Raw genomic sequence first — 14,091 nt, forward strand, 5'->3', positions numbered from 1 at the left:
CAGTTAAACGTACAAAACTTATGTCCACCTTCACATTTTATATGAATATATGTTATTTATGTGTTATTTAAACCTCTCTGACTCCAATCCAGACCAGTGGATGGGTATGGAGTCAGAGTTTCGGAGGTTTAAATAATATATCCTCTTTGAAGTAGTGGCTAAACAATACTAGATTTGATGTTGAGAAATCCTTCCTGCATTCTTAAATTTTAAAGTTTGAGCAACATGCCATAAAGGTAACTCTGTCACAGGCAGCATATTAGCAGATGATATGAGTTGGGAAAGCTTGGTAGATACTCACTGTCACAGTATTAGATATGAAAAAGTAGCCTGAGGCATCACTAACATGTGCAAACAGCACAGGCTGTATCAAACAGAATCATGTGGTTCTGCAGCTGTTAGCCCGGCAACGACTGTAAACACTTTCGTGAGTTTCACGTAGTTGCTGGTAGGGAGCAACAGCAGTGGCTGCAGTGGCTCAATACATGCTTGCAAAAGTATGGGTCCAGTTTACTATCTGGAGCACATTGAGCACTTGTGAACATGTTTGTGTGTAAAACTTTAAATTCAAGAAATGTATTGGCCATGTATTTGCCACAAGCTTCCATGTCCATTACTTTAAAAAAGCACAGCCTTTTGAAAACGCCTCTTTGATACACCCTGCCATTGGTTACACATTAAAATACAGTATTGAACAATCTGCTTAGTTACCAATCATGGCGACAACACCTGACTCAGAAACATCATCCAGTCAGCTGCGGTGCTGCAGACAGGGATGAGGCTGTAGTAAACCAGTGAGTCGGAGCTGCTGTGCACAGGCAGGGCTGTTTATTTTGGCGCATATGTGATAACACTTATGTGGATAGTAAAAATAAACTAAAAGTACTGGCTGACTGATGGAACGGTCTGGCTCTATTTTGACATTAGACCTTTTTTGTTTGCTCTAAAGCAGACACTTGGCACGCCAGGAATAATGTTACTGTCATCCTTCTACATGTATTTATGTAGTGTAGTACTTTTATGGTAAGTCTGCCGTGACAGTCATGGTGGTGTGCAATCCCTTTCCAGTTCATAGAGTATGTGTAATCGTACCTCAGATACAGGTGTGTCCACGCCCTCGTCGTTACCTGAGGGCTGCAGTATTTGTGGTGGAAACACTGTCATGGCCGCGCAGAATACAGCACAGTTTGCAAACAGGACGGGCAGAGTGTAGCTTTTATAATCTGCTTATATTCTGTTTCTATGAGAGTTACTTCACAAGCTGAATGCATGGAGTGAAGACTTGCAAGGTCAAATTTTAGCAGAGGACCGAATCAACAGACGTAAGATAATAAACGGAGCATATTATATTGTTGTGTTTGACTGTGTGGAAGCATAAAATTAGTTTAGAAAGCAGTCAGAGTGACAGTTTCAAAGGAAATTCCTTTGAACTCCTTTGTTTCTGTTATCTGTTATAGTTTATTGATTTATGTTAAAATTGAAAGGAAAATAAAACACAGACAAAGAATTTCTGGGTGTGGCCTGTATCCTGGTGATATTTTAAACCTTCCCTGAGGTTACCTGCTGTCAGTCGAGCTCCTACCTGGCAGTGGGGAGAAAACTTTCGCGGCGCTCTGATTATGGAGTTTGCACATGTCTGTCTATATCTTTGGAAACGTTAGTGTGGAGTGGATAGTACAGATACTTCCTGCACATCAGCGGACCGATGTGCACAATCTGATCTTTGTTCTTTTATTGTTTCTGTTGTCTTGCAGGATAGTATGGCCATGACGGGAGGGACTGCAGCTGCCCTTCCCATGAGCAACCACACCCGAGAGAGGGTGACAGTGGCCAAGCTGACACTGGAAAATTTCTACAGCACTCTGCTCACCCAGCACGAAGAGCGTGAGATGAGGTACTGCATAGAACTTTTTATTCCTTTACTAACTGAGCATCATACCATTTAAATGCTTAGGTTATGCACGCATCAAGTGTCCCTCCGACTAACCACTGGAAAAGCTAACAATGCAGACACGTTTCATCCTAGGTGTGAACACAACACAGGGAATCTGACCACTTCTGTTCTCACGTTACCTGAGAGTCGATCTTTTGTCCAGGCGTCACAGTTCAGTGGCTCCTGTAAAAGAAGGCTGGGTCCCTGTTTACACCCCTCCATAAACAGGGGGGGATTCATTTTCAAGATTTGACACGTCCGAGGTCATCGAATCTCTTCCTGTTTTTGTTTTGTTTTTTCCCCCCTTTTTTCATTTTTCCTCTCCGCTCTAATTTGTGTATCATGAGGAAGCTTGTGTGTTATTTGCATTTTTTTTTTTTAAAGGAATCTATTGTTTTTATTCATAGGCAGAAAAAACTGGAGAAGGCCATGGAAGAGGAAGGTTTACCAGATGAGGAGGTACAGTACGCTTTGTACTTTAGTTACATAATTCCTACTTTTCTCTTTTCGTTCTTAGACTTATTCACAAATCTGTTTTCTTTACAGAAAGTAATGCGGCGCTCTCAGCATGCCCGAAAGGAGACAGAGTTTTTACGACTGAAGAGGACACGACTCGGTTTGGATGACTTTGAGTCCCTAAAGGTCATTGGACGAGGTGCTTTTGGAGAGGTACATTTAAACAAAAAACTAAAACAAAACTCGAGCCTCCAGGATTGTGGGACTGTAATCAAAAAGGTGTCTCTTTGTGATTTTGACTGATGCTGTGTCCCTCAGGTGCGTTTGGTACAGAAGAAAGACACAGGCCACATTTATGCCATGAAGATTTTGAGGAAAGCAGACATGCTGGAGAAAGAACAGGTAATGCGTTTGCCTGCGTCACAGTTCTCCAGGATAATAAGCCATACTTGTTCTGCTGCATTCAGGATCCTGTATCTGCGCTCTCCCCGTAGGTCGCTCACATCCGGGCAGAGAGGGATATTCTGGTTGAGGCAGATGGTGCCTGGGTGGTCAAGATGTTCTACAGCTTCCAGGACAAGAGAAACCTCTACCTCATTATGGAGTTCCTGCCTGGAGGTTAGTACTGGCAAAATCCACAGACCATCTCAGGTCACCTGATGTTAGGATCTCAGATCTAAAAGGTCTGACCTTTTTGCCAGGTGACATGATGACACTGCTGATGAAGAAGGACACTCTCTCTGAAGAGGCCACTCAGTTCTACATCGCAGAGACAGTACTGGCCATTGACTCCATCCACCAGCTGGGATTCATCCACAGAGACATCAAACCGGACAACCTGCTGCTGGACTCCAGAGTGAGAACAGAAACACAAAAGCACATGCAGATTCACAGAGACGTTTCCATATTTCCGATATCATAATCTGTAAGATGCAGACTCCTTAATTAAATGTTCATTTGCTCACAGGGACATGTGAAACTGTCAGATTTTGGCCTGTGTACTGGGCTGAAGAAAGCTCATCGCACAGAATTTTACAGGAACCTGACGCACAACCCGCCCAGTGATTTCTGTGAGTCACGAACATGACATCCTCAACAAAATAACATAACAATAATTCTGGCAAAACTATTAGAAACAAAACTTTTCATGTAATTTTTTTTTAATGGTTGTTTTTCTTTATTTTTCAGCCTTTCAAAATATGAACTCCAAGAGGAAAGCAGAGACCTGGAAGAAGAACCGGAGACAGCTGGTATAATTTTGGCATTTTACTAGACAAATTATAGGAGAGAGGAATGGCACTCCTGAATTGAAGTCAGAAAATTGACTGATTGTGTCAGTGACAGAAGTAACTTTTCAAAAATTGTATTATTATTAAAAATTCTATAAAAGCAGAAGTTTTGGCAGCTTGTTTGCCTGTAGAATGGTGAAAACCAGGCACAGCATATCAGCACAAACACCACACGCTAACTGTCATGAATGTTAAAGGAGGTGTGATGTGCAGCCACAGTACCTGCACACCTTGCAGTCAATGAGTGGGACTTGAACTCCTCTGTATACCAGAATGGAGTCCAAGTTTGAGCTAACTGGGTCATATAACAGGATGATGATCCCAAAGGAAAAGAATCAAGGTGTTGCAGTGGCTCAGTCAAAGTCCAGACCTCAGCCTGATTGAAATGCTGTGATGGGATCTAAATAGAGCTGCACATAAATGAACTGAAGCAATGTTATAAAGAGTCAGACAAAATTCCCCTACAACAATGTGAGAGACTGATGAAGTCATACTGAAAATGAGTACTTCAACTTATTGGAGCTAAAGTTGGCTGTTGAATCACAGGGATGTGAAAACATTTTTTTTCACATGACTGTAAATGAGAAGCTTTCAAAGAAAAGAGTAGGTGTACTACAGACAGCAGAATAATAAAGAAAGCATCTCCCTGTTACAGTAAACTTGATGTTATTGTTTCTACGTTTCAAGGTAAAAACCTTCACCTCTCATCTGGTGTGACTTTCAGGCTTATTCCACTGTGGGAACGCCAGACTACATCGCTCCTGAAGTGTTCATGCAGACGGGGTACAACAAACTGTGCGACTGGTGGTCTCTGGGTGTGATCATGTATGAGATGCTCATCGGTAAGCATGACACACACAGAGGGCACCAATATAGGACGATTTGAAGAATTGCATTTACACAAATACAACTGATAGCTTACAATGTTATTATCAAACATCTGCTGTCAATGGCAAAAATGCAGTATATGGAACTTTGTGAGCAGGATTTCCTGAACTTACAGAAAGTACTGGAACCTGAGCAGGGACTTTTTGTGGAAGAAAAAATAATTTCCCTGGAACTTTATTTAGATCCAGGTCCCTGTGATGGAAATGTAGTGATTCTCATAAGTTTCTGGTTCCTTGAAAAAGTTCCTGCTGTGAAAAATAGCCACTGTTGGGTTAATATTTCAAAGACTCTTTCATGCTTTGCAGCTTTTAAATGGATGTAAATGAAAGAAAAACTGAAGTACCCACAGGTTCTTGACAGACAATCATTAACTCGGCTGGATTATCCTGTCAGAAGAGTCAGTAATATCAACTGCTCTGCCACAGATGTTATAACATACTTGTTGGTTCTCTATCAGGTTATCCGCCCTTCTGCTCAGAGACACCACAGGAGACGTACAGGAAGGTTATGAACTGGAAGGAAACACTTGTCTTCCCACCTGAAGTTCCCATCTCAGAGAGAGCCAAAGACTTGATATTAAGGTATAAACTGTATGTTTGGCTAGACTGAGCCTTTATTCTCAGAGGAGAAACTGCAGCTTGAGCTGCTTTTCTTTTCCTTCATTTCACTGTAGTCGATCTGGCTAACTGTGATGATAATTAGAAGCTAACAAATTTCTGTCATTGAAGCTTCAACACTTTTTTGGGGTCATTTTCCTGCCTGTGTGTTTTAGATATTCAGAAAAAAATTTAAATCTTACACAAACTTGCAGCACAAAGAACAACTTTGGTTCTCGTGATGATGACTCTGATGGAAGCTACAAGCCAACATGTGTGGGTTAAGCAGTTACATTGTTCCTTATTCTACAAGTACTACTGGGGATGTAACCTCTTCAGATCTCTTCCTCGTGAAGCTTGGAAGCAGGTGAAGTTATGCCAAGAAAACCTCTGCTGTGTCTTAGGTTTTGCACAGATGCAGAGAACCGGATCGGAGCAGTGAGCGTGGACGAGATCAAGAGCCACCAGTTTTTTGAGTCGGTGGATTGGGAGCACATCAGGTACAAAAGAGCATATCTGCTGCTTATGAATGCAGTCCCCTCGGGAAAGTGAAAAACGCAACGCATCTTATTTCTATTGATGATTCTCTACAGGGAGCGGCCAGCCGCCATCTCCATAGAAATCAAAAGTATTGACGACACCTCTAACTTTGATGACTTCCCTGAATCGGACATCCTTCAGCCAGGTTTGTTTTCTGAAAGCTTTTCTGTCGCCGCTAGAGGAAAATCCTGATTAGGAACACTAACTAGCCTTTCATCAGATTCAGACATCGCATGACAAACCACAGATGAGTCATTGCAGTTCTCAACAAAAGCAGAAGTTGTAGTCCAATTTAACATTTCATCATTTCTGTAAGCTCTAAGAAACAACTGTGTTATATCTATCTTCCACCTTTCTGTATTTCCTGTCATAAAGCACCCAAGCTACAAAAATGTTGCGATACTGTCTGAAGCAAAAAATAAAGACACAATGCAGTAATTTTTTACATTTACTTTATTGATCCTATAACACGGAGTGAATGTGATGGATTGTCCATGATTAGAGCAGTTTGTTCAGTCCCCTCACTGACTTAAATGCCTCCAGATTTTGGCCAATGATGGTGCTGGCTTGGCTAAGTTTGTCAATCCTGCTCGTTAGGAAAACGACACAGTCCTGGTTGGGATGTTGGAATCAGAAGTTTAAATAGTTGATGCCATTGATGTCATCCCCATGTGGATCTCAGTGCACGTGTCAGTCTGTAGTGTCAAAGCAGCCATGCACGGCCTCACCTCGGTAGCTTGTTGACTCCACCGCCCCACAGACTTGGTGACAACAAGGAGTCTTTGAACTGCAGGGACACACTGAGGTGTTAACAGGACCAGCTTGTGGGCTGATCTACATAGTGAGGACCAGGCAGAGTCTTTTTTTTTTTTTTTTTTTTTTTTTATGAGTTTGTGTTGATACACAGACAGTCCAGTTTTATTGTCGTGTGTTTTACAATCGACATACTACTGAGAAGTTGGAAGAGTGGGCACGGTTAGTCATGGTTAGTTGCCACTGATGGTGATGAAAATCTCAGAGTGTAGTAGGAGCTGGTTTGGAAATACAGAACCATTCCTCTCAGTGCATTCATGTGTTTGGAAAAGGACATGGATCAAAGGACTAGGTGTTCATTCTAAACAATTTCAAATTTCAATGGGCTGACCACAACAGCTTTGCACTTTAAATGTGTGTTGGCTCAGGGAGAAGTTCCAGGATCTTGCTCACCTATAGCTTCTTCTTTGAGAGATAGAGCTTTAACCTGTATTTGTGGATGGCATAGTGAACTGTGTTCAGAGAAGATGATTTCTGGAAGTGTTCCTGAGCCCGTGCAGTGATTTCCATGACACAGTAATTTCTGATTTTAATGCAGAGCTCCCTGCGGGCCATGTGCATCCACTGTTGATTGTTAGCCCCGTGCACACAGACATTTCTCCAGATTCTCTGAATCTTGTGGTAATATCATGTACTGTAAGTTAGATATTCAAAGTCTTCACCGTTTTACTGACCTGTAGCCAATTTACTCTGATTACTTGCAAAGTGTTCCTCCAACTGTTTCCTTTCAGTGCCATTTATGTTTGTTGCCCCATCCCAAATATTTTGAGTAATGTTGCTGCCATCAAATTTAAAATGCATTAATATTTTTCATGAAACACTAAAACATCTCAGTTTAAACATTTTACGTTTCATATGTTCTAATGTGAGTAAAATGTGGGTTTTTTTATATTTGCAAATAATTGCATTCTGTTTTTATTTATATTTTATACAGTTTTTATGAGCCAAAAGCTTAGGCTTGAAGGTATGTCATTCAGAGTGAATATCTCTAAAATGGTCAGCAGCTTCACCCACCTGCTGGTCAGACCTTATGTTTGCAAAGGGCAACCAGTCAGAACACAGCTGGATTAAAAGGAAGAAGAGCTAAAATGGCTTGTTTCAGATACAGACTGAGGGGCTCAGTCTAAATAAGTCATATTTTATATTGTAATGTGTTAAAATATATGAGGGGGGATATCATTGCATAGTCTGTGGTGCCCCCAAGTGGTAAATTGCTTTTGTTGTTTGTCTTTGTGAAACAGCTAACGCAACGGAGCCAGACTTCAAATCAAAGGACTGGGTGTTCCTCAACTACACCTACAAACGCTTTGAGGGCCTGACTCAGCGAGGGACCATCCCCACATACATGAAGGCAGGGAAGGCTTGACGCACTCAAACGGGTGGACGGTGTGGTGGAGAAAAATAGACGTTTACGGACACAGGGTCGGGCCCCGGAGCCCCGCTGGTGCTGAAGGCTGCGCTGTCAGCCTCTCAGTCTAAATTTAACCTTCATCATAAGTTATTTAGGTCTGCTCAGCCGCGGCAAGAAAGCCAAGAACTCGGAAATTAAAGAGCATTACCGCATTACCTCGGTTGTTGATATTGTATACACGTGCCGTCTTTAGCCATAGCACTCAGGCCAGCTCACTAACTAGGACACTAAATCAGCATATCTGCATGTTCAGCGGCATACTGCTTCTGGAGAAGTTGTTTTTTTTTAAATTTTATATATATATATATATACATACATACATACATACATACACGAGAACAAGGCTTGAATTCAAATGACTGCTCAAACTTTTTAACATAAGTTTTTACACTGGTGGCTAGTCAGATGCAAACTGCATTTCTGATATTGAAAATGAGCTCTATACACTGTAGTCAAACTCTGGATGATTGGTAAAATCAGGAACCCCTCACTTATTGTATCCAATACTCTGTTATCAAGTTCCAGCATGATTTCCAGTGTTTTTTTTTGCTGACTTTCCAAAGTGTAATTAAGAGTTAACCCCAACTGAAGAATATAGGAGCCAACTGTCTAGTGGTCAAACAAAAAAAAAAGTTTTTTTAGAACTAAAATATTAGCTCACAAAGTTGTAATGGATCCCAATTAAAGGTCAGTTGGTATCAAAACTGTAAGACGGCTTAGGTTAACAGCACAAGCTATGTGTTTGGATAGTTGTAGTTTGGATAATGCTAGCTAAACGGTGCTGCTGGCTCAAGGTATAGTTGGTCCAACAATGATTGGACAGGTGTAACATCGTCTAGTGTCATCATCGGGTCAAAGTTTATGCGACAGAGGCCTCTAAAGTTAGCGATAGCTGCAGCATTCTCACAGTCTCAGCTTTGCTGTCTTATGCTAATTAGCAAATGTTAGCATGCTAATACACTAAACCACTGTGGTGAACACGTTAAACATTTTAGCATTGCCACTCTGATGTTAGCATGTAACACCACTGTAGAGCATTCTTTACACTTAAAGTGTAACAAAAAAATTCTCTCTATATATAAAAAGTGACTTTGCATTCACAATCTAGCTATTAGCATTTAGCTGTTAGCCTGGTTCAAAATCAGTAGCATCAAAAGGATAGAAAATCTAAAAGAAATGAGCAAAAAACTCAAATCATGCTGGAACCATCCTCTAACCCTCGTGCTAGTGAAACCGTGTGAGTTTGTGGCAGCTCAGCGAGGGGAACCCAGCCTGCAGCGTTGTCTCAGCACAGTTGCTTTTCTCGCATAAGAACAGCTTGTTGCCAGGAAACAATGAAATGCAGTTTACCCTGTGCTGGACATCAGTTTCTGCAGCGTGTTGCCCTATTTGCATTGCCAAACAAACTGCTGAGCGTGCCCCTTCTGATCTGAGTTTTGGTCAGATCAGTGCTAAAGTACTTGTTATATCCTCTGATTTATTTGAAATTCTGATCAGTGCACGGGCCAATCGCTTCTTTTTTTCTTAGGTCGACAAAACATGCAAAGTGCCTTTTCATAGAGCTGATAAATATTTAACCAGATATATAGGTGAGACCAATAAGACGGCATTCATTATAACCAACTGTTTTGACTCAAAGTGGAAAGGAGTAAGCGAAAGCACTGATGTTTCGATTTGATGTGTCTGCAGAGTGATAAGGCATATCTGTGGTGATAAAGCAGTAAGAAACAACAGGACTACAGAAAAGCAGGTGGCTTATAGGTTAGGTAATAAACGGGAGACTCATAAAATATGTGTCAAGGAAAACACAATGAACAGTTTGTCTTTGTTTGACAAGTAAGGATGAAAGTTGTAGATTAACACAGTGGATCTTTGTGTATTCAAGTTCCTGCATTTTTTTTTTTTTTTAAATGTCTAGAAAAGGATACCTTTTACCATGAACAGCAGATCTGAGGCTGTTTTCTCACTTTCTCAACAAGACATTTAAGCTTCATGTGTGCTCAGAGTTGGGACAAGGCACAGTGCTAAAAAATGCTTACCAAAGAACTCTGACCCTCACAAATTCACATGTAGCTGTCGCTTGCTGCACTTAACTTAAAACTACCTGCAAAGAAGGGAAAAAAAGGGTTCCAGGAGAGCTAAACTTGGTTATGGAATAAATTGCCATTTCTATTTGTACACATGTGAGAAAATGAATGTGCGGGAGATTGATGTTTCTCAATTAGGATATCTATAGGTTCACCCGCAGGGAAGGGAAATCTACTGAGGACTTTACCGCAGTTCAGCCGTAGCCATCACAGGAATGAATCCTTTATGAAACTGAAAGTGTTCCTTATTTCTGAGGGATGACGGAGACAGTGCATCTACAACTGATTGATTTCATTTATATTTTTCCCCTTCCCCTTCAAGCTAGTCCTGCTGAAAATGTGATGACACATATGATGACTAATGAAGGATTTTGAGGGCAGATGCGTGAATATTTTTTTCTGTTATTTATTATTTCCTTGTTTTTCATTAAAATGCTGATGAATTGGATTCATTGGGAATGTTCAGTATACTGAAAAAAGGATTTTTTTTTCATTTTTTTTTTTAAATGTTGTTTGACCTCAAATGTAAAGGGGTATTAAACTTGATGCCAGGATATACTGTAAACCTGACATATTCTATAATGCAACATATGATGTGGTGTTTTTCTATCTCCCAAAGCTTGTGTCTTCCAAACTCTGTACCGCCTGTTTTTAAAGTTCATAGTCTGGTGACATCACTGTGACATCATCAGAGTAAAGTTTTCAGACTTCTCCCTCTAGAAAAACACCAGACTACACTATACTCCTGTCCATAAAGGGAGGCTAATACTCCCTATGAAAATTGGTGATGCCCTTGAAACACAAGCCAAAACAATCTGCATCATATCACACAGTCAACCCTATGGACTGTTTTTAATTGACACGGATGGGGCTAAGACCTGGGTACAACAGGTCAGGAGCAGGACCCATACATTAGAAGCGGATTGTGTTTGCTGATGGCTACCGCTGCACATTCAAGGTTCTGTCTAATCACTGGAATGCTCTGACACAACCTGGGTATCAGCGCCCGAGTGCTGTATTCAGAGCTTCCTGTTTCACAGCCAAACAGTAGAGGTTGTTCATGGTAAGCTAGTCTGTGAGTGTGTGTGCAACTGCACGAGTGATTAAAAATGCAGTTTTTGTTAAGTAGATACTTTCTGGTGTTCAGTGTCCTAACTCTGTTTTGTGATAGATTTTTTTTTTCTTCATGAAAACTGAGGGTAAATCTTCTATTGGTATCCATACAATTCTTATATATACATACTGACTTGAAATCCATTACTGTGTCACTTTATCTAAAGGGAATAGAATTATTGTGGCTTTTTCACGAGGTCGAGTTCATGAAATGTTTCACTTTTATCGTTCATTAAGCCAGACAATTTACTTCTGATGGACCAAACCAGCCTAGACGACTCAGCCTTGGTGTCAGACACGTCATTGTTGCCCAATGTTTCAAGAAATATATTTAACATTGACTAAGAAAGCTTCCGAGTGATTTGGCAAATAATTTGAAATTTTCCCTTTGATGAGGCAAATTAAGGTTCTCAAACCACCCTCCACAGGCCAATACTGTGTCGTGCGATATTTTGTGTAATGATGTGTACATATTGTTGTAGACACTTGAAGGCAACTGTGTGGAGTTGAAGAGGAAATGCTCATTAATATATTCATTCACATCATTGAGTTTTTATGTTGATAAAATGCTTAAAATAATAAAATTAAACACTTCATGTCTTAAGATTTCTTCAATGTTTGGGGGGGGGGTTCATACTGGATGATAAATGAATGCTTGAACTCTAATCAGACTAAAGTGTGATCACACATTGATAAAAATGGATTGTTAGTGTTTATTTAAACACCTAAGGCTAAACCAGCAGGGCTTCCTGTGTGCCGCCTGTGGAGAAGGCTGCAAAATGACTCTTGAAGAACATAAGGTGTGCTACTGTCCGTGACTGCGAGGACTATAACTTTTGCAGCGCTGACCTGGGTCATCGTTTTAAGTTACAACACTGAGCGGGTCACTGCACAATGGATAATCAGAACTTTCAAAACTTGAACTTCAAAAAGACATTTCCATCAAACTCTTATAATATAGAGAGCAGGCGTAGGCAACTTGAGGCCTCAAGTGCTGGTGTCCTGCAGGTTTTATATGTCACCCTGGGTCAACACACCTGAATCAAATGAATAGTTCATTACCAGGCCTCTGGAGAACTTCAAGACATAGTGAGGAGGTATTTTAACCATTTAAATAAGTTGTGTTGGATCCAGGACACATCTAAAATCTGCAGGACACCAGCCCTTGAGGCCTGGAGTTGCCTACCCCTGATATAGAGGCACAAGCAGTGTCAATCCATTGTCTTCCTGCTATGATTATTGCCGCTACTAGAGGGAGCTCTTGTTGCAGCTTTACTGCTGATCAAAATCTTATGAATGGATGTTGTGGTTTAGCTAGCTAGCTACTGAAGCTACATGTTGTATACACTGTATAGATAGCTGTTTACACTCACTGGGCACTCTGTTCCACCATATTCAAAAGGTGCTCTATTGGATTTAGATCTGGTGACTCTGGACACCTTAAGGGTATAGTAAGCTCCCTTTTATCACCAATAAACCACTTTGAGATGTTCTGAGCTGCTGATGTGTTGCATTGTGCTCAGTTGGTTCTGAGGTACCCAAAGTTTGTCGGTGGAGGAGTGACACCCAGTGTGGTCTTCTGCTGAAGCCCATCTGCTTTACAGTTTGATGTGCAATAGATTCAAATATGCTCGCCTACACACCTCAGTTGTAGCGAGTGGTTGAGTTATTATTGCCTTCCTATCAGCTTGAAGCAGTCTAGCCATTCTCATCTGACCTCTGATATCAAGAAGACACTTTACAATGAGAAATGCTGCTCACTAGACATTTTCTCTCTTTCAGCCCATTCTCTGTAAACCTTACAGATGGCTATGTGGGAAAATTCCCAGCAGAACAGCAGTTTCTGAAATACTCAGACGTCTGGCACCAACAACCACGCCACGTTCATAATCCCCTTTTTCCTCGTTCTGATACTCGCTTTAAACTTCAGCAGGTCATTGTGACCATGTCTACATGCCTAAATGCACAGAGTTGCTGCCATGTGTTTGGATATTTAGATATTTGCCACCTTAAAGTTAACTTTAGGGATGTATTGAACAGCTTTTTGATTGCACATTTAAAAGCAATCTTTCTAAATCTGGTCTATTTAGATTATTTTGCAGGTATATTATTCACGAACAGCTTAAAACATAATGATTATTGCTTACTTAACTGTATGGGGACTAAAAATAACATTTGTATTTGCTTCACTGTACATTTTATGTTTTACAACCAGTGATGCAGATCTCTCCTGCCATCCCACCACAGTGCTTTCCCTATTGACTCCTGAACACGAGCCAGGCCTAGAATAAGATAAGCCAAGAATTCACCTTTTTTTCCTCCTCCCTGCAAAAACACAGTTGTGTTAACCGGGTTTTTCTATAATCCCTTACCCCGATTAAGAAACCGGGTTCCTGGTGTCCATGAAGAAATCAGGTTACTGCAGAGAGCTCACAACAACTAGGTTATGTAAGTTCTCGTAAGTGCACCTGATGCAGGGATGATATTGCCATGTCACAACCCAGTTATTATCGTGCATCCATAGTTGTCTACCCGTTAAGTAGCTGCTTTATATTTTTTCTTTTTTTAAATAAATAGAATTTGAAGTTTAAAGTTTAAGACATTTGTATTTTAAATTATTTATGCTGATTATTAAGCATGTTAAGCAAAGTAGGATGGCAAAACCTTGGAAACACATCCTGAATTAGAGGTTAAAGAGCCCTTACCGAAGCAGTGTATCTGCATGTGGGCTGATAAGGTTGTTTTACTGCTGCGTGAGGGTAAAATTCACACCACATTACTGGTGGAACATGGCACCATGGTGAGAAAGATGTTTTTTTGTCTTTATGATTATAACACAGAGGGGGTCACAAGCAGGATAGCAAGCCAAGAGCCAACAGAGCCAACAAAATAGCCTGTTATTAATAAATTAAACCTGGAGTACAAGTCACTGCGCCCCGAAAACATACACATCCAGGGCCGAAAA

At 40.8% G+C, this 14,091-nt stretch overlaps 1 protein-coding gene across 1 annotated transcript; it reads left to right on the forward strand.

Moving 5' to 3' along the window:
• The first annotated feature begins 1,583 nt into the window (after positions 1-1,583).
• Positions 1,584-8,241, forward strand: LOC308399132 (serine/threonine-protein kinase 38-like). The gene is made up of 14 exons (XM_080886149.1): positions 1,584-1,656; positions 1,755-1,894; positions 2,341-2,392; positions 2,480-2,602; positions 2,708-2,791; positions 2,884-3,007; positions 3,091-3,245; positions 3,357-3,459; positions 3,578-3,639; positions 4,403-4,520; positions 5,024-5,147; positions 5,567-5,662; positions 5,756-5,847; positions 7,757-8,241. Exons 1-14 carry the CDS (start codon positions 1,633-1,635, stop codon positions 7,879-7,881), a joined length of 1,422 nt encoding a protein of 473 aa, XP_080742275.1. The 5' UTR covers positions 1,584-1,632; the 3' UTR covers positions 7,882-8,241.
• The last annotated feature ends 5,850 nt before the right edge of the window (positions 8,242-14,091 follow it).

The sequence above is a fragment of the Rhamphochromis sp. 'chilingali' genome (assembly GCF_963969265.1).
Source record: "Rhamphochromis sp. 'chilingali' genome assembly, chromosome: 7".
In the NCBI taxonomy this organism is placed as follows: domain Eukaryota; kingdom Metazoa; phylum Chordata; class Actinopteri; order Cichliformes; family Cichlidae; genus Rhamphochromis; species Rhamphochromis sp. 'chilingali'.